This window comes from Pipistrellus hanaki, assembly GCF_964339955.1.
Source record: "Pipistrellus hanaki genome assembly, chromosome: 1".
In the NCBI taxonomy this organism is placed as follows: domain Eukaryota; kingdom Metazoa; phylum Chordata; class Mammalia; order Chiroptera; family Vespertilionidae; genus Pipistrellus; species Pipistrellus hanaki.
Genome location: NC_140503.1, coordinates 140,479,085 through 140,497,856, shown reverse-complemented (window position 1 = coordinate 140,497,856; position 18,772 = coordinate 140,479,085). Strand labels below are relative to the sequence as shown.

The following is an 18,772-nucleotide window of genomic DNA, read 5'->3' as shown; positions in this document are numbered from 1 at the left end:
CTTAAAGCGAGCAGTCATTTCTCATGTGTGTGTTTGTGGATGACAGATGTGCTTTTATAATGAGATCAGTGACTCTGCATTCATTGGGTGTCTTAGGATTGACCATTCTCTTATTTGCTTCCAATATGCTTTATGTCAAAAAATACTGAGCCTAAAGAAAGAATGGGCCTTTCCGTGGCGAACAGCAGGAAGTCTGGTTAGGAAAGTGGAACTATTGTTGCTTTGATAGTTCCACTGTCACTGAAAGGCACTGTATCACAAATTGTTCACAGAAACTAATTCCTGATACTGACCTAGGATTCCCCTGACATTCAAAAGCTAAAATGAAGCAAAGTGAAAAGAGCAATGACTACCATCCTATATAATCAAAGGGTAATATGCAGATCGACCAAATGAGAGAACAACCGGTCGCTACGATGAGCACTGACCACCAGGGGGCAGATGCTCAATACAGGAGCTGCCCCCAGCCCGAAGGCCCTGATCGCCTGATTGATTGGGGCCTCCCGGCCAACCTCTTGGTCCCTCCCCCAGGCCAGTAGGCTTTGATCACCCGATGGCAAACAGGGAACCCCAGGTGGGTGGCAGCAGGGGCAGGCCGGCTGCCAGCAGCCAGGGAAGATGGCCCTGATTCCCAGGAATCATACCTGTGCACACATTTCGTGTATCAGGCCTCTAGTTAATTTTACATAGAAAAAGTTTTGAGCATTCCAAGACCAATAATAATAATAACAATTAATAATAACCTACCAATATCATACCTAATACATTTAGTTATGTCCAGTCACATCCTCAGGAGCTTGTAGGCTTTTCCGATCCCTTAGAACACACCTTACTAGCAGGTGCATAGAATAAGGGGGGACGAAGCACTGATGCTCACAGACAGTTCAGGGCTATGGCAGCCTGGTCCGAAGGTGCTCAGCGTGGTTCCTGGGGAAGGAGTGCGGCCCTCTCGCTGCCGGGTGCCTCTGCCTCGCTAAGGGCTCATGCAAAACACTGAATGCTGTTTTTGCTTTTCGTCTTTTCTCCTGAAAGTGAAAATCCTCTTTGCGTTCCTTTGGGTTCGCGAAAGCGGGCACTGATTGATGTAGGTCTTTCGAAGTAGGACGTGGATACTTGTACCTGAAGGATGCTGATAGCTTCGGGAAATAAAAGTAGACTCTCTGATTCTTCTAGACTCAACTCCACCCTCTCATCTCAAGGAGGACGGGCACTATTCTGTGAGAAATGCTTACTCAGAATGCCCCCCGTCCCACGCCGGGTACTGCCTCCACGGCGGCATGTGCATGTACATTGAAGCCGCGGACCGCTACGCGTGCAAGTAAGTGCAGCTGCCCTTCCGGTGGCCCAGAGATGAGCTACTGCAGCCCCTGGCCTCATGCTGACTTACACCATTTACAGTGAGAAGCCTTTTCTATAAGAAGGTTTTCCTCAGGGAAACATAGATAAATCTGTATACATTGTGTGTGCATCGCGTTCTCCCTGCATATCCCCTCTCCCACCCCCCACAGCTGCCTGTGCTAAATATACATTTAAGGAATTGGGTGATTTCCCCTTTTACTTAAATAACTTGGTATTGCTACTGGTACGGGCTGGGAATTAAACGTCTCACTTTGGTTGAAAAACGTAGGTTTGTGGGAGAATTGCTTACAGTGTTGATTTATTTGCTGCCACATATATGGACAGCGTCTATGGTGTGTTTTTGAAGGGACAAAAGCGTTGTATATATTCACACTGGACTTCTTGCCTTCCGTTCTCCAAATTGAAATACATACTTTTTTCCTTCATTTCTTAATAGTTGATGTTTGCACTGTTGTTGTTTGATGACAACAGGGGGATGGAGTCACGAGGGCTGTGAGCTCCCTTTGTCCCTGCTGGTTTCACAGTGGGCAGTGTCAGCCTGCAGCCCTGTAACCCTGAGCTCCCCCCACTCCCACTCATCAGAGAACTGTCCCCTTGGGGCCTTTCTTAAAGTGACACTCACAATGTCTAGTTCCACATCAATTCTACTTTTTGCTATTTCCATGTTTTGAAGGCAATAGGAGGGAATTCATGGATTCTGACAAATAAGTAGGCCTCCTAATGCTAGGACTTTTGACTCACTGATAATTTTCTCTGGGCCTAAGGAAGGAGTGATAAATTATTCTGATTCTCACAAATAGGTGCTATAAGTTTAAAGGTTTTTATCATTAAAAAAACCTTTTTTATTGATTTCAGAGAGGAAGGGAGAGGGAGAGATAGAAACATCAATGAGAGAAAATTATTGATAGACTGCTTCCTGCATGCCCCCTACTGGGGATCGAACCCAAAACCCTGTGGATGTGCCCTGAATGGGAATTGAACCATGACCTTCTGGTTCATAGGTCGATGCTCAACTACTGAGCAACATTGACCAGGCAAGCTTTTATTACTTATCAGTGGTAATCAGCAGAAACATAGTCTAAGTTATTAAAAGAATTAAGTTATATTCATTCTGTGACAAAGTGGATGCCTTGCATCATAAGTCATGCCAGCCTGACAAAAATAATGGAAAATTCTCATGATTATTAGCAAAAATGACTCAATTCGAATAAAAATCTATTTCCATACTCATATTTACATGCTATATAATTTTCTAACCTAAGGTAAATCTAGTGCTAGTTATTCTTGAGTCTGATAATAAAATCAAGTTGTTTTACTTGTTCGTGGTTTCTTATCATCCCAAATAATGAAATTATGAAAACAAATGTTCTAATTTATTAGGTCCTTTTTAGAAGACTTTATGATAATATGAACAGTACAGAAGAGTTAGGCATTGCAATTAATATGTTATGTTCAGCCGAAACTGGTTTGGCTCAGTGGATAGAGCGTCGGTCTGCGGACTGAAAGGTCCGAGGTTCGATTCCGGTCAAGGGCATGCACATTGGTTGCGGGCACATCCCCGGTAGGGGGTGTGCAGGAGGCAGCTGGTCGATGTTTCTGTCTCATCGATGTTTCTAGCTCTCTATCCTCTCTCTTCCTCTCTGTAAAAAAAAATCAATAAAATATATATTAAAAAAATATGTTATGTTCATCTGGCCTTGGTAGAGTCAATTAATTAAATGGCTTATAAACACTAACATATTGCTTTTCTTCCTGCCACTAAATCCTGATGAAAATACCATATTCCTCTGATAATGTTTTAAACATGTGTTGTTACAAAAAGACCAGCTGGAGATAAGAGTCATATTTGAGGGCCTTTCATCAAAATCAATGTTGAAACTATAACAGGAGTTCCCATTGATTTGGATCATAACTTTGCTTTTGAATTCTACATTTCATTAAACTGTGGTTTAATCAAACATTCCACCCTTCCCTCTCCCTGTCCGGTGACCTTGTATGTGTTAAGTTCCGTAATAACACATCTCTTGGGAGCTCTCTAGTCCACCTTTTATTAGAAACACTCCCTGGGCAGCCTTCCGCCCGGTGCTCCCAGCGCTGCGAGCAGGCTTACAAAGGGCGCCCTTTCCTTGCCTGCAAGACAGGGACCCCGGCTGCTCAGGGTGCAGGGATGTGAGGACTGGAGTCTCCACGCCAGGGGCTTCCTCCACGCATCCCGGGACTGGAGGTCCTCAGAAGACTCCAAACCTCCTGAGCTCTGCAATGATCCCACTTGTTCCGGTTAGGCTTTGAACTAGCCCACGCCCTTCCAGTGAGGTCTTCAGACCAAGATCTCCACCCACCGCTTCCCCCCTGGAACTGGCACTGTGAAATGTTTCATGAACTAAGGGTGCTGTGATCAAAGCCTTTTGAAAAACGCTGATACTCTAGCCTCCACGTGTTGATTCACGGTACTACACAAGGTAGTGTGGCTGGTCTTTACTTAGTCTAGAATTTCTTGAAGTTATTTGACCATAGAAATGGAAACTTATTTGGCCAGGGATTCTTTTGTTCAGTGTTTTTCAACCTTTTTTGGGCAAAGGCACACTTGTTTCATGAAAAAAATCACGAGGCACACCACCATTAGAAAATGTTAAAAAATTTAACTCTGTGCCTATATTGACTATATATAAAGTAATTCTCTTGAATAGGAATCAAATAAACACAAAGAAAGTATTTTATAATTACTTTATTATGAAATATTAAGTAAACAAAATAGTGAAAAATTATAAAATTCTTGTCTTGTTTGCACCTACGGCACACCAGGCAACATCTCGCGGCACACTAGTGTGCCGCGGAACAGCGGTTGAAAAACGCTGGTTTAAGAGAAGAACTCAACAAGCCCAAGGACCAGCGGTGTGCGGCCCACCCTGGTGAGCCTGTGCAATGCTGGCGCACTGCTCTGGGTCCTGCGCAGCTCTCAGAGGCTCGGATTCGGCAGCCCGTCATGGCCGCCTACATTTCTCCATCTGGTGAAACGTATAATCCTCGGTATATTCCTTGAGACCTTAAAATCTCTGAGAGAACTCGAGGTGTGGCCCCTTCATATTAAAAGTGTGTGCTAGGCATTGCTAGTTAATATCTATAACCCAAGAGCTGGAATTAAAACGGATCCCAGGAAAACCTGGAATCACTTCACAGTCCTTTATGCTTCCTGCACTCAGATGCTGCTGTCTCTTGCCTGGCCGGTTCTAGAGTAGCTTTCACAGGTGCATATGGCTTCTATAGGAGGAAGAACATAGGCTTTGAAATCAGCCATTTGAATGGAACCTGCCATTCACTAACTGAGTGACCTGGCCCAAATTACTTAACCCCATTTTGAGCCTCCCTTTCCTCATCTGTGAAATGGGAACAAGCCATCAAAAACAAGCAAAAGTCACCGAAACCGGTTTGGCTCAGTGGATGGTGCATCAGCCTGTGGACCGAAAGGTTCCAGGTTCGATTCCGGTCAAGGGCATGTACCTTGGTTGTGGGCACATCCCCAGTAGGGGGTGTGCAGGAGGCACCTGATCGATGTTTCCCTCTCATCGATGTTTCTAACTTTCTATCCCTCTCCCTTCTTCTCTGTAAAAATCAATAAAATATATTAAAATAATAATAATAAGCAAAAGTGTCCAGCACAGTGTCAAACACATAAGGTGCTTAACAATGCTAGATCCCTTCCCTCCTATCTCTGAAAGTGACTCACCAAAGCTCCTACAACCAACTCCAGGCAGAACCAGGGCAGGATCAGGTATTCTGGGGCTTTCTCTAGTGTCTTTTCCCATGCGGCCCCTGCCTGCCATGGGGTCTGGTATCAGTTCTCTCTGTTTTCATTCCATCAAGTCCTTTTGGAGCAAGGTGGCTGAATGAACAGATAGATAGTTAGCTGGTCCAGGGTCGAGGGGAAGACATTCCTACCAAGTGAGCATCACAAAATACTTAATAGGATCTTTTTTTAAGTTTACGCTCTCGTGAAGAAGAATAATAAAACAAAGCACAAATAAAACTGCCATTCTCCGCAAGATGCCCACGGCCTCAGGAAGCACTCACTCCCAGTAGATGGCAGCATTGTTCCACTTACTTTCACCGGAGCTTCAGCCTGCCGGTCGCTGGCGGTTCATTCCAGTAGTAAGTTTCACTGGTGAGCTAGCAGGAGGTTTCCGTGATGCCTCTGCCCCTCCGTTTCATCTCTCCCCTTTGAAGAAAGTAGGTAAACCCTTGGGTGTCACCACCAAGAGCTTTTCTTTGGGGCCTGTGGTGATGGAAAAGAAAACGTTTCCTCCATATACGAGGCTGTGCTTTCTTTTCTTCTTCTTTTTTTTTTTTCAGAAAATATATTTTATTGATTTTTTTGCAGAGAGGAAGGGAGAGGGATAGAGAGTTAAAAAATCCATTAAGCTGCCTCCTGCACACTCCCCACTAAGGATGTGCTGCAACCGAGGTACATGCCCTTGACAGGAATCGAACCTGGGACCCTGGGACACTTCAGTGGGCAGACCTATGCTCTATCCACTGAGCCAAACCAGCTAGGGCGAGGCTGTGCTTTCTTGTTACATTATTGTGTAGCCTGGGCTCAGGTGAAGGACGGCTTTCACAGGCTTCCTGCCTCCGAATTCAGATTTCAATGCAACCTGGCCAAACACTCGCTTGGCTCTTAGGGCAGAGTTGCTTTGTGTTGGTCTTACAGGCAGCTCCTCGGGATTTTCGCCTCAGAGTAACTGATCTTTAATCAATGGTGGAGGCAGGGAGGAAACTCCGGTCCGAGGGCAGAGGGCCGGGAGGGGCCGTGCACGCAGCATGGGCGTGAGGAGCAGGGAGCTCAGGCCTGTCCCCTGACGCATTTCCCATGTGCGTCCGAAAAGCTGAGCCTGGGAATGCAGAGGCCAGGAAGGCACCTGGATACTGAGTGTGAAAGACAGAAGCGTTTCCTCCCGGGCTCCCAGCTGACCCTGTGTGTGTTGTCACAGCTGCGTGGTGGGCTTCGTCGGGGAGCGCTGTCAGCACCGGGACCTGCGATGGTGGGAGCTGCGCCACGCGGGCCGCGGGCGGCAGCGGGACGTGGCGGTGCTGGCCGTGTGCGCGGTGCTGCTGCTGCTGCTGCTGCTGCTGGGCCTGTGGGGCGCCCGCTACTACAGGTGAGCCCTCCTCCGCCCATGTCAGCGTCCCGGCCTTCCTCCACCCAGGTCAGCGTCTGGGCCTCTCCGGGACACCTGCCTCCCCGGGAGGGACGCGTGCACCCTTCTACACTTCCAGCGGGTCCCGGCGCAGGGCAGGGGCACAGGGAGCAGGCCTTCCCAGCTCCCAGCGGCTCTCCTTTTCCTTCTCCCACTCCAGGCCTTGGCCACACGCCTGCGGAGGGCATGGGGCTGCTGCCTAAGGAGGCGGTTTTGTATCCACTCTTTCCCCCTTGTACCTGCTTCCCCCTCACGCCTGCATAACTGTGCTTTCTTTCGAGGCTGTCTTTCCTGGATTTCCCGCAAAGCACTCACTTTGGTTCCAGCACATCATTATTTTCCCCAACTCTGAAGGAAGGTTTGGTCCTGGGATTTTGCCTGCCTGCCTTCCTTCCTCCCTCCCTCCCTCCCTCCCTCCCTCTCTTCCTCCCCCCTTCCTTCCTTCCTTCCTTCCTTCCTTCCTTCCTTCCTTCCTTCCTTCCTTCCTTCCTTCCTTCCTAAATATAGTTTATTGATTTTTACAGAGAGGAAGGGAGAAGGATAGAGAGTTAGAAGCATCAATGAGAGAGAAACATCGATCAGCTGCCTCCTGCACACTCTCCATTGGGGACGTGCCCACAACCAAGGCACATGCCCTTGACCAGAATCAAACCTGGGACCCTTCAGTCTGCAGGCCGATGCTCTATCCACTGAGCCAAACTGGCCACGGCAGATTTTGTGTTTTCAATCATTTCAAGTTAGAAGTTAAAAGCTGTGAAACGATTTTTTGTACATTTAGTTTTTAAAAATGGACACTACGTTGGGATGAAGGGGTAGGCATCACACTGCTGATGCTCCATTTTCTTAAAAAGTAGGGCATTGTCCTCCCTCCACGACCCTCAACATTGAGAAGCGTTTTATGTTCTGTTATGTTAGTGCTGAACCAAATCACCGAGTTGTTAACACTTCGGGGCTGAAGGGAACTTGATGGAGTCATTGAATTCGATTGCATCATTTTATGGCCGAAAAACCTAGCACCCAGTTAACTAATAGGTCACAATTTCTGGGAATGTATGGAATATGTACTACCATTTGTCAATAAAACTCCAGCCACACTCACTGGTGCCGCACAACCATGCGGGTGTCAACTGTCTTGTATTATGGAGAACTCAACGTAATTCAAGATGTGTTTGTCTGAGATCCTGCTATATCCTAGTGTAGTGGTTAAGAACATGGGCTCTAGAATCACACAGGTTCAATTCCTAGTTCATGTTTAATTAACACTATGAGCTGGTGTGGCTCAGCTGGTTGGGGATCGTCCCATGCACGGAAGCATTGCCAGTTCGATTTCCCATGGGGCCATGTGCCTGGATTGTGGAGGCAGCCAAGTGATGTTTCACTCTCACATCAATGTTTCTCTCTCTCTCTCCCTCTCCTTTCCTCTCTTTCTATAAAAATCAATTTAAAAAATCTTTAAATAATATCAGGCATGTTATTTAATCTTTATATTCACTCATCTCCTTTGTTATAAAATGGGAACAAGAATAGTACATGAGAGTTCCTGTGCGATTGAGTTCATCTAAGTAAAGCATTTATTGTAGGTCTGGCATTTAAGACCTACCTTGTTGTAATTATTATGTTTTTCCATGAACTATAACCTTCCCCCAAAGAGTCACATGTTCCAAACCCTTTTCTATAATAGTTCAAGGCACAAGATTCTCAGGTGCAACTTGAATTTTTAATCCAGTGGTCCCTCAGTAACCAGTGTTACTGAGGGACCACTGGATTAAAAATTCCGGAATTCAAACATGATCTCAGATGTCTGTGGGAAGAATATTGAATAAGCAGTGTTTCATCCCATTGGACAGGATGCCAGAAGAAAAATATCTGCTTGGAAAATAATAATGTAGACAAAATTGGGAGCAAGAAACTTAAGGTTATGTGTGCCATGATTATCAAATAATTTTTCTTGTTCTATGTGCTATGGCATAGGAAGTATGTTTTATGTCACCCTGACGTGCTTCAGAGCTCTGGATTGAAAGCCGGGGGCAGATTGCTGGCTTTTCTTACTTAGGATTCAAAGACCAGCTCAGCTGGAAGATGACTGGAGACTTTAAGAATGCCTTTAGCCTCTGACCCCTGTGTACCTGAAATCAAAAAAAGTGATAAGGACTACTCCTTCAAAAAGAAAACTTGTCAGAAGTCTTTTTTTTTTTTTTCCTTCTTCTTCTTCTTTCCTTTTGGCTGAAATGTATCCAGAGTTGTGAAGTGTTTTCCTGAACAAAGATATGGTTACTTACCGAGCAGTTCTGACTGGTGGTACTGCTTACCCCACCAGGTACCCCACCACAAATTTTCAGCTATGTTCTTGTCTACATTTGTACTTCGGAGGTAGGAGGTCTAGTCTATTTCCTGGCATGGCAACTGGGATGCGACATGCTCTTGGGCCTCCACTCCGGTGTTCTTGCCTACAATGCCTGTGAGCAGGAGGCTGCAGGAGCCAGTGGAAGGAGCCCTGGGCTGCCCTGGTTAGCAGCGAGCCTTGGGTGGTCACGCTGGCTTCCAGCCCCACTGGCTTCTCTTATAAAGTGGAGCTGATGCAGTGTGTGTCACGTGATTGCTGTAATACTATTTCCATAGACAGCCCTCCTCCCCACCAAGGTGTAAGTCCGTTATGGTCGAGATTAGTTGTTGTTGTTGTTTGGGGTTGCTATATCCCCAGTCCTAGGACAGTGCCTGGACTGTAGTTAGTATTTAGTAGATAAATCCGTGAATAAGTTCATGGCTCCCTTCCCACTTCCATTTTATGCCCTCCCCACCCCCAATCTCACAGCACCTTGGAAAAAGTGAAACATCATCTGGAAAGTTCTCCAGAAAGTAAGGCCTTAAAAACCCGAAGTCGGCTTTCTAGTTTTCTTAATACTTCATCTCCCCCATGCATTCTGAGGACCTCAATTGCAGTAGCAAGCGCAGTTGTCCCTGACCATCACTGAGCGGGCTGCTGTTTAGTGCTGTGTTGAGATGGTCTCACATTTTGGTTTGATTGCAGGACTCAGAAGCTGCTATCGAAAAATCTAAAAAACCCTTACGAAGAGTCCAACAGAGATGTGAGCGCCAGGCCTGCGGACGGAGAGGCTGGGATGTCCTCTGGCCCCCAACCTTGGGTAGGTGACCACAGTGCGGGGAGCAAGAAGTTGGCTTTATACTAATCCCAGCTCATTTTTTCATTTTTTCTCGTTCTTCTGAGTTCAGAGAGACGGGAAGCTGATCTAGCTTCCAGCGGGTGTTAATATTACAGCCAACACCACAATAACTGGGGGGAGGGGCTAGGGGTTCTGGGGGGGGGGGCGCGGGCGGGGAGGAGAGAGACTCTGCCCTAAAGTACAGTAATCCAACAGGCTACGATAGTGCCATGCTTTAACTGTACAAGAAACTTATGGAATCTTTTTTTTTAATCATGTAGTTTTTACCTATAACATAGATTTTGATGTGCATATGAAATGTCTTTCCCAATTTTAGGTGCCCCTCTTCAGATGGATGTCTTAAAAACCCAAGGTTATTCTCCTAATTGTCTGCCTATTTCTTTTTTCACAAACATTTCAAATCGCTGAACTTCGGCAGCAAAATAGTTGCCAGGTTTAGCAAATAAAAAATACGACACACCTAGTTCACTAATACTGAAATTTCAAATTTAACCAGGTGTCCTGTTTTCTATCTGGCAATCCTATGTAGTATTCAAGTTCAAAATGCTTCACAGATAAACTCACTTCAGTAATCAATCGTAGAACACTAGAGGGCAAACTTGAGACAGGCTAAACGTTTGAAACTTGTTATTTTTGTTCCCAGAAACCTGTCAGAGATGATTTCACTGGCTCACTGTGTGCTGTTGGCGTTATCGGTGGGATAGATTGTGGAAGAGGCTGGACTATATGGCAGGTCCAAGGGGGATTGAAACCTGTGGGCAAACAGGGAAACGTTCATTAGGAGAGTTTATGGAGAGGCCAAGGCACCCTTTGGAGTCCTTCCCATACCACTTTGCCCGTTTCCCAGCCTCCACCTCAAGTGCATTCCCAGGGGATAGCTTTCCTGTAGTTACGCTTTTGACTGATAAGTGATCATCTGCCCTGCCTATCCTATCATCCAGCGTGCACTGATTTTGTGGTTGAACCTGAGTATAGAAATACAATTAGAAATGTGGGTTCTAGCCTTACTGACCCTCGTAGCAAACAGAGGTCTAATTTTCAGCAGGTCACGTAGCCCCTCCCTCCTCTTCAGGACACCAAGGGATTTGGATCAGATGAGCTCTCAGATTCCTCTGTCTCTGGAGATTCCCTAAGTGTGTGATTCTGGGTGCACTGAGCTATAGAATGTCCTCAGTTCTTTGAGGCCTTATGACTCCTAAATCCACAAGTTGCTCTTGTCAGTCTATGTGGTATTTCATTCAGGTTTTGAGTAGGAAGTTTAATTCATCTGACATAAATCATGGGAGAGGAGGAGACACAAACTGTGTGTTCTCTTCTAAGAAATCAGAAACATTTGCCGTTGTTGGTTGGTTGGTAGACTGGGGCTCCCGGCTCAGTCCCCCTCACCAGACATCTATGAGAGCGGCCCAGAGCAGAGCACACACACTAGGAGGAGCAGCTACAGAAACAAATCTGGTTCTGTCTGTCACCCGTATCTCAGCCCAGGATTCAGAGACCTGTGTTCAGCTCACAGAGAGGCATGTGGTTGGAAATTTTGCAACGCAGACGGCTGAGCTTTGACTGGAGTCAGAAATGGTGGGCATGCCCCCATAAACAGTGGGTCACACATTGATTTTGCAAAATGTTGCTTCAGGGAGTCCATTCATGAAGAAGAGAGGGGCTAGTGTTGTGGGAAATAAGAGAATAAAAACACTAGTGTTCAGGGGATCCATTCTTCCATGATCAACATTTCTCTCCCGACTCAATTCCACTCATCATTCCTTTCTACACTTTTCTCAAAACCTGAGCAAGGTTTTTCCATTCCCCTTTCCTCCTTGTATTTCCGAGTCATGGGTTTCTTCTTATGTAGGGCTCATTTCTGAATAAACGGAGCTTGATTAGCCAAAATCTTGGGCATTCCCTCCTCCGAGTCACTAATGGGTGAGGAAGGACTTTGTCAAACTGCATCCTTTATTCTGGGGCCTGAGGTTACTTCTTTTCTTTCCTTTTATCATTGATCTGTTTTAATATTCAGTGTATGAGGTGTGAATGTGAGCCAGGGAACTCTGGTCAGCCCCCCATGGCAAGTGCCACATCAATTGTGGATAATACAAATAATAACAAAAATAATCATTTTGTTGCCCAAAGAGAAATGTTATTTTCTGTGCCTGCCTTTTAGAATTCTGGTTCCCACATTGTTCAACCATGAAAAAGCATTTGGTGGATTCCTGCAAATAGTAATTGCACTATTAGTTATTACTACCCATGCATGACTCCAATTACTCAGAACTTGGCAGCATGTTTAAATGAATTTTATTAACTGCACACACGTTTGAAAAGTTGGAGCTCATCTTATAGGAGACTAGAGAACCAGTGCATGAAAATTCCTGCACTGGAGTGGGGGATTCCCTCAGCCCAGCCTTCCCCCTCTCACAGTCCAGGAGCCCTCAGAAGCAGAAGGCAACCTGGTGATCAGAGGAAGGTGACACCCCATCACACCTTTGCTGCTGCCACTGCTGGCAGTGCAAGCCTTGGCTGGGCCTGGTTACCTGAGCCTCAGGCTGGCCCTGGGCAACTAGGCAGCTGCCATCCAAGGCTTGCCTGTGCCTTGGGCCAGCCCTGGGAGGCTGGGGGGCTGAGGGGGTTGGGGGACTCCTGGTGGCAGGCCTGGTCTTGCTATGCACCTGCCACCCCAGCAAGGCTGAGGGGATAGGGCACTGCCATCTTGTGGCTGTGGATGCCACCATATTTGAGGGCATGGCAGTCAATTAGCATGTTCCCTCTTTATTATATAGGATATTATTTTTCTGGCCTATTAGTAATGCTTAGAACACTTACAAATTCTTGGGTCGATTAAAGTAAAGCATGACCCCAAAACTTGGGATTCTGGAATAGATAGATTGTTCAGTTAAAGATATCGATAAGGCCTGGTTGCTTTAATAGAGAGTAACATCAAGTTCCAAATTGAACTAAACTTCTCATTAATTAGCCAGAGAAATAAATTTGACAGGACCTTTCTTTCAGCTTTCAACTTTCATAGTATGAACATGAGAAGCCATAGCCTCTGATTTCATGTATTTTGAGATAATTTATGAATGATAACGGTGTTCTCTCTCTCCCTCCCTTTTATTCTCTGCAGTTTGTGGTTCTAAAGGAACACCAGAATCTCGGGGATGGGCATCAACCTGTGGTCCCCCAGGATGGCCAGGCAGCAGATGTTGGCCAGTTTTTCTCCTTGGAGCATGGTGAATGGTTATCTTTACCTTCATCCTGACTGTTTTTCTGAATGTAAAAAGTGTCTTTTAAGCCCAGAAACAAGAGTTAAATTGGATAAGCTATGTGAGCAGCTGGCTGTATTAGAATGCCATTGAGCTTCAGAGAAAGATATTAGAGCTGAATTCCTGATTTAGATGTGAGGTTACCATGTTCTCAAAACTCTGGTCACATAGCAGTCCGCTAGGTCATTTTGAGCAAGTGTATGATGAGTTGACTCATTCTGAGTTAGGTTGGATTTTTAGGCCATTATTGGGGTTTAGGTTTATATTGGTAGTTGTCAGTATAGTTTCAGTGACATTGTCAATGGATCTAATAAAATGTGTTCCATGTTCTAGAAGGAAAGGTTCCTGTACATTTAGGCTGTTCTCCCAGGAAACAGGACTATTCAAGTCTTACCAGGGCTAGCCTTCAGCTACAAGCCTGGACATTTAGGAAGTCCATCCAAGCCACTGGGAGAGGGGCTACAAATCAATCCAGGTCCTCAGGCTGCTCTGGAACTCAACCTGCCTCAGGTAGAAATGGAGTTAGATATGCATTGACATAATGCCTTTGACAAGAGTTGTATTATGATGAACTTCTGGGGTTTCAGTCTCAGATATCAAAGTTCTGTTTCATAACTCAGAGAACAAGGTTGAATATCCTTTGTATCATACACTTTGAGAAAGGTTCAGAGAAACTTTGAGCCAACAAAAAACAGTTCCTCTGCTAGAGTTTTAACTGCACTTACATTTTCTGATATTTGCCCTTCACAAATATGCTTATTACCATACTCTCCTCCTCAGATTTCCTTGTAGAGAGAACATGGGCTTCTTATTTTTAAAACTTACTCTGAACTTACCTCTCATGCATATGTTGCCATGGAACCCAATTCAGTTGAACTTTACTTCATAATATCCAGAGGAACACCCTGGATATTAAGGTTCACTTAGGAACTGACAACTAAAATTATGGTAAATATTATAGTGCTACATGCACTGTTCCCAGTGGTGTTAGCTGGGAATGAAAACATTCACCATTTTCAAAAGTTGCTTTGATTTTGTTGTTGTTAGTAGCATTCTTATAAAGTAATGGAATATCTTAAAGTTACATTCTACTTTTTTTTTGAAGAGCTAAAAAATATATAATTCTTTGTTATAAAGGCAATCCACTCTAGAGGCACATATATTATAATTTGGTAAGTTAAACAAATAGCACAATGATTTGACCATATATGGTTAAACTCAGGAAAGAGCTAAGGACTCGGCTGAGTCCTCAGGAATAAATTAGAATAGTTCTCTTTTGGGTCTTTCTATTGCAAAGAGCTTGAGCCATTCTCTACATGCCATTCATACAACTGTCTCCTAATAACGTGTCCAGCTGTCTCATAAATCAAGATGGGGTCTCTGCAAATCTCTTCCCTGCTCCTGGAAAACCTATTAAAAACACAGGCTCTGCCAGTGGTGGACCCATAGAGCCATAGCCATTGACCTCAGCCAACATCAGCTGGTGCAGGCCAGTGGGAAGCGCCACGGAGGGTAGAGCACCATGCGAGGGAATAGGAATGCAAGTGCGTCCAACGCCTGAGCTCTGGTCTCAAGTCATTTCTGGTTCAGATGGGGAGCGAGGAAATACACAGGGAAAGAGGAAGAGCAATGTCAGGGAGCATAGTCCTTTGAATCATCTCAACCAACCAAAAGTATTGCAATTTTTAAAGAACTGGGTCTTGAATGGTTCAGGAATAGGTTCATTTTGTGTCACATTTCAGGTCTATTCTCCAACCATTACTATTAAGATATCTCTTGCTGGAGATTGTGAATGATGTGAATTCTAAAATTTCTTTCTTTTTTTATTGTATAGGATCAGCACAACTGACATTGTGGGGGAAGGAGCCCCAGATGTCTGTGGGTACGGAGTACAGCTGCTGTGTCCCACCGTCCAGTGATAATGGCTCTGGTCCCCAGAGGATGGAGGGTAGCGTTCCTCACCCCTCCTCTGGGGCACAGCCCAGTGCTGTGGGGGGTGAGAGGCCCCATTCTCTCTGGTCAGCTGACGCATCATGGCCACACAAGGCCCCGGATCCACCACACCAAGTGGACCTGACTCAGTGAACACTGGAAGTTGAAGAACACTACTGTATGTGTGGACAGTAATACTTTGTTTCAAAAAGTAGAGGGAAAGGAAGTACAAATCTGACTCCTCAACCTCTACAACTAATTACCTGCTCAGCATCCTGGAAGCAAATATGAATTTTGTTTTTGCTTCTTTCTTCAAGCAGTCACTCTATGGATTTGCACATCACAGTAACTGGGAGAACCACTAGATAACTCATTAGAAACCAACTGGGGGCAGTTTTGCTTTATAAATTGTGTTGTCTTCAGTAATCAATAAGATAGATTCTTTTTCCCCTTCAGCCCCAGAAGAAATCTGGGGTTGAAGCAGGCAATCACACAGGTTTGGCCAGTTATAAAGTAATTGGACAGAACATCTAGCTCAATCTCATGAAATGGTTAGAATGTTAAAATCACTGTTATGATACATTGCAGGCATTTAATTTATCACTATTTAACTTATCCATGCTGGTAATTTTGAGAATGAATTATGATAAATTAATGGAAGATGTATTCATTTGGAATCTGATTTCCTCAGAATTAGATGACTTATTTTTCTATCGTAAAATCTTTAAATGAAAACGCTCCCAACAGATCTCAGTGTTTCTTAGGCATTACTCTCCTCTCCCCCTCAGAAGTTTTTTCTAATGAAAATGGTAAATTTCCTTTAGTTGTTGGCACATAATTTTTTACTTATTTTCAAATGTGAGATTGTAAGCAAATTGCCAGATTTATTTTCATTATGAACAGCGATTGATTTCTTCTAATTATTTAAATAAAATCACTGTAAAACATAAACACTGTATTGTATGCCTGGCTAAATAATAAGTTACAGTCTGTGGGCATGTTAGAGTTGAATCAAAGTGATTCGCTAAGCTGCTACTGTTATTCCTTTAGAAAAATTAAAATTTCTTTATAAAGTAAATTTTCACAAAGTGTTCTAAATAAGTACCATTCTTGTAGTCCAGGAATCGTTGGTACAATTTACACAACCTAATACAGGAACTGGATATTGTTCATGGCTTTGGATTGTTTAGTTCCTACATTAACTAGTCTTTGTCCATCTTTTTTTCCCCCAATTCCTTGAACTTTGGTTATACTAGAAGTCAGCATAAAAGTGAATGGAAGTACATCTCTTTAAGTGGATAATCCTTAGAAACTTCAATAAAGATTGGTGGTGGGGAGGATAATTTATGTTGGTTAAATATTCAGTATGAACCTTTTCCCAGTTAATTTAGATTTTTCTCTATTCAATTTTGCTTTAATTGATAGTTTGAATGAGAAAACCTGTCTCATTTCTGAGTGAACTGATCTCAGAAGAACAATAGTCATAATTTCCCCAGTTACAGGGAAATTATATTCCTAAGTGTGAATATTTTTTTCTTTCAAAAATGAGCGTTTTTTGGAGTTTTAAGGGTTTAGATTATTTTATTTTTTTATTTTAGCACCTCATTCTTTTAGGATTTCAAAGATAACTAAAGAGATGATATGTGACCACAATCGCTCATAACATAGTGTTATATTTGAACCAGAAAGTCCCTGTGTCCTTTGAGCTTTTCATTGAATGTGATTGCTCATGAACTGGGATCCTGACAAAGCCTTGACCAGGCTCTGACTCCGGCTCCATGCCTGATAAGAGTAAACAAATGGCTCTCTATTCTTTAGTCAACAAATCATCATGGAGTTGTAGTTTCCTTTCTTGTGGCATCACGTCTCTACCAGAAATACCCTCCTTTAAACATTTAGTTTTAGAAAGAGCATTTTCATCTAAGATAATTTGATTTGCATTTTTTTCCAGACTGAATATCCTTAGATCCTGTCATTGAAAAATCTCATTGTGCACAATGCCTAATTGTGATTCTATTTCACTAAATGTCACCCACCGCATTTACAATGAGCATTTTGCCCACCTTTCTACCATCTAATGAAGTCTTAGTACACTTCCTCTTATTAGCCTTGATTACCACTGATAGCCTTTTCCTATGAATAAAGGATAGTTGTGTGATAATTGAAAATTTGTTAAAAGCACTAAATAATTTCTTCAAAAAACACCCCAAACCCAAATCAAACAAAGAAACTGAGAGAAAGGGAAAATATCTGGTCAATTTAAGTATGTGTGACAGTTAAGATTGCATTTTTATTTGGTTTACTTTTTCTTTCTTCTTTATTGAAATCCTTAGGTGAGAAAGGCTGCTTTGCATTGTTTTCATCCTGAGCTCTTTAGCTCCAGGCTTGCCTGAAGCAGAGCACTTTTCTGCTTAGAAGTTGACAAGGGTTTCTGCAGCTAGTAGTCATAGGCTAGGAACAACACAGCTCAATAGGAAAATCCAAAAATGATTAACATAAGATCACATATCTGAAACAGACTTGAGAAAGCATAGAAATTTCTAAATAGGAAAATTTCCTAGTTTGTGGTCATCTCCCCCCAACCTACTCCCAATGAATACTTGATCCTTCTGATGTGGCTCAATTTTCATCTCTGGTAGACCGGAAGCAAAGGTAAGATGTGTCCCACTCAGCAAGGAAACCTTCAACCAGCATTCTAAACTAAGAAATAATTCAGGTTAATACCTAAATTATTTGGATTCTTTTTTTTTTTATTTATATCATTCATCTGCCAAAATAATGGAACTATAGTAAAGTTGTTGTTATTCTGAATCTTTAGGAAATCATTTTGGATAGTGAGTCAAATGGTTGCACCGTGGTTTTTTAGCTCTAAAATGAGGCACCCTTTTAAAGCTAAAGTGGTTGCACCTTGGCTCAGTTGATTGGAGTATTGTCTCTGTACACAGAAAGTTTGAAGGTCTGATTCCTAGTTAGGGCATATATCTGGGTTGTGGTTCGATTCCCAGTCAAGGTAGGTATTGGAGGCAACTGATCAATACCTCTCTCTCCTCTCTCTCTCTCTCTTTCTCTCTTTCTCCCTCTCTAAAATCAATCTTATATAATAAAAGCCTAATATGCTAAATGTCCAGTCATCTGGTCATCCATTCAACCAATCAAAGCACCATATGCTAATGATATGCTAATGCTGCTCAAACACTTGCTATGATGTGCACCGACTACCAGGGAGCAGATACTCCAACTGATAAGTTAGCTTTCTGATAGGGTCCAGACAATCAGAACTGAGTGAGACAGGCTGGACATGCCCTGGAGCCCTCTTGCGGTCCCTTCCCGGCTGATCAACTTCCCGCGTCTCTCCCCAACCCTGATTGTGATGGGTGGGGTCCCTTGGCTTGGCCTGAGCCCTCTCGCAGTCTGGGATCCCTCAGTATTAGACAACACCAACACAGCCCAATCCTGCAGACCAAGCCAAGGAGCCCTACTGTTGCATGAATTCATGCCCTTGGGCCTCCTGTATGTATATATATATCCTTTGTGTGAAGCAAGCACCAATACAAAATTAAGGTGTTATTTCTGCCACTGAAGTATGTGACACTCAAGGTGTATTTCTTTAATTTCCAAATATTAATTTATCAATATAGGATGGCCATCATAAGGCTTCTACTAAGAATCTCAGTTCACTTCCATAACTCAAATAGTAATTAAACATCCCATATGTTACAAGAATAACCCCTTTGTCTATATATTCTAGTGAGATAGTTCTATAACATTTGTCAGTAACTGCTAAGCCAAATAGAAATATACAGTGGAATTTTAACATTAATTTTAAATACTTATTAATTTGTTAGAGCTG

At 43.6% G+C, this 18,772-nt stretch overlaps 1 protein-coding gene across 1 annotated transcript in view; it reads left to right on the top strand.

The window, feature by feature from the left end:
* EGF (epidermal growth factor) overlaps window positions 1–17,080 on the top strand; it is a 90,146-nt gene extending 73,066 nt beyond the window's left edge. The window contains exons 20-24 of the mRNA XM_084872245.1: window positions 1,174–1,318; window positions 6,345–6,512; window positions 9,580–9,694; window positions 12,852–12,957; window positions 14,825–17,080. Coding sequence (XP_084728371.1) covers window positions 1,174–1,318; window positions 6,345–6,512; window positions 9,580–9,694; window positions 12,852–12,957; window positions 14,825–15,075 — 785 coding nt within the window. The 3' untranslated portion in view covers window positions 15,076–17,080. The remainder of the gene's footprint in view (window positions 1–1,173; window positions 1,319–6,344; window positions 6,513–9,579; window positions 9,695–12,851; window positions 12,958–14,824) is intronic.
* Window positions 17,081–18,772: the final 1,692 nt, after the last annotated feature.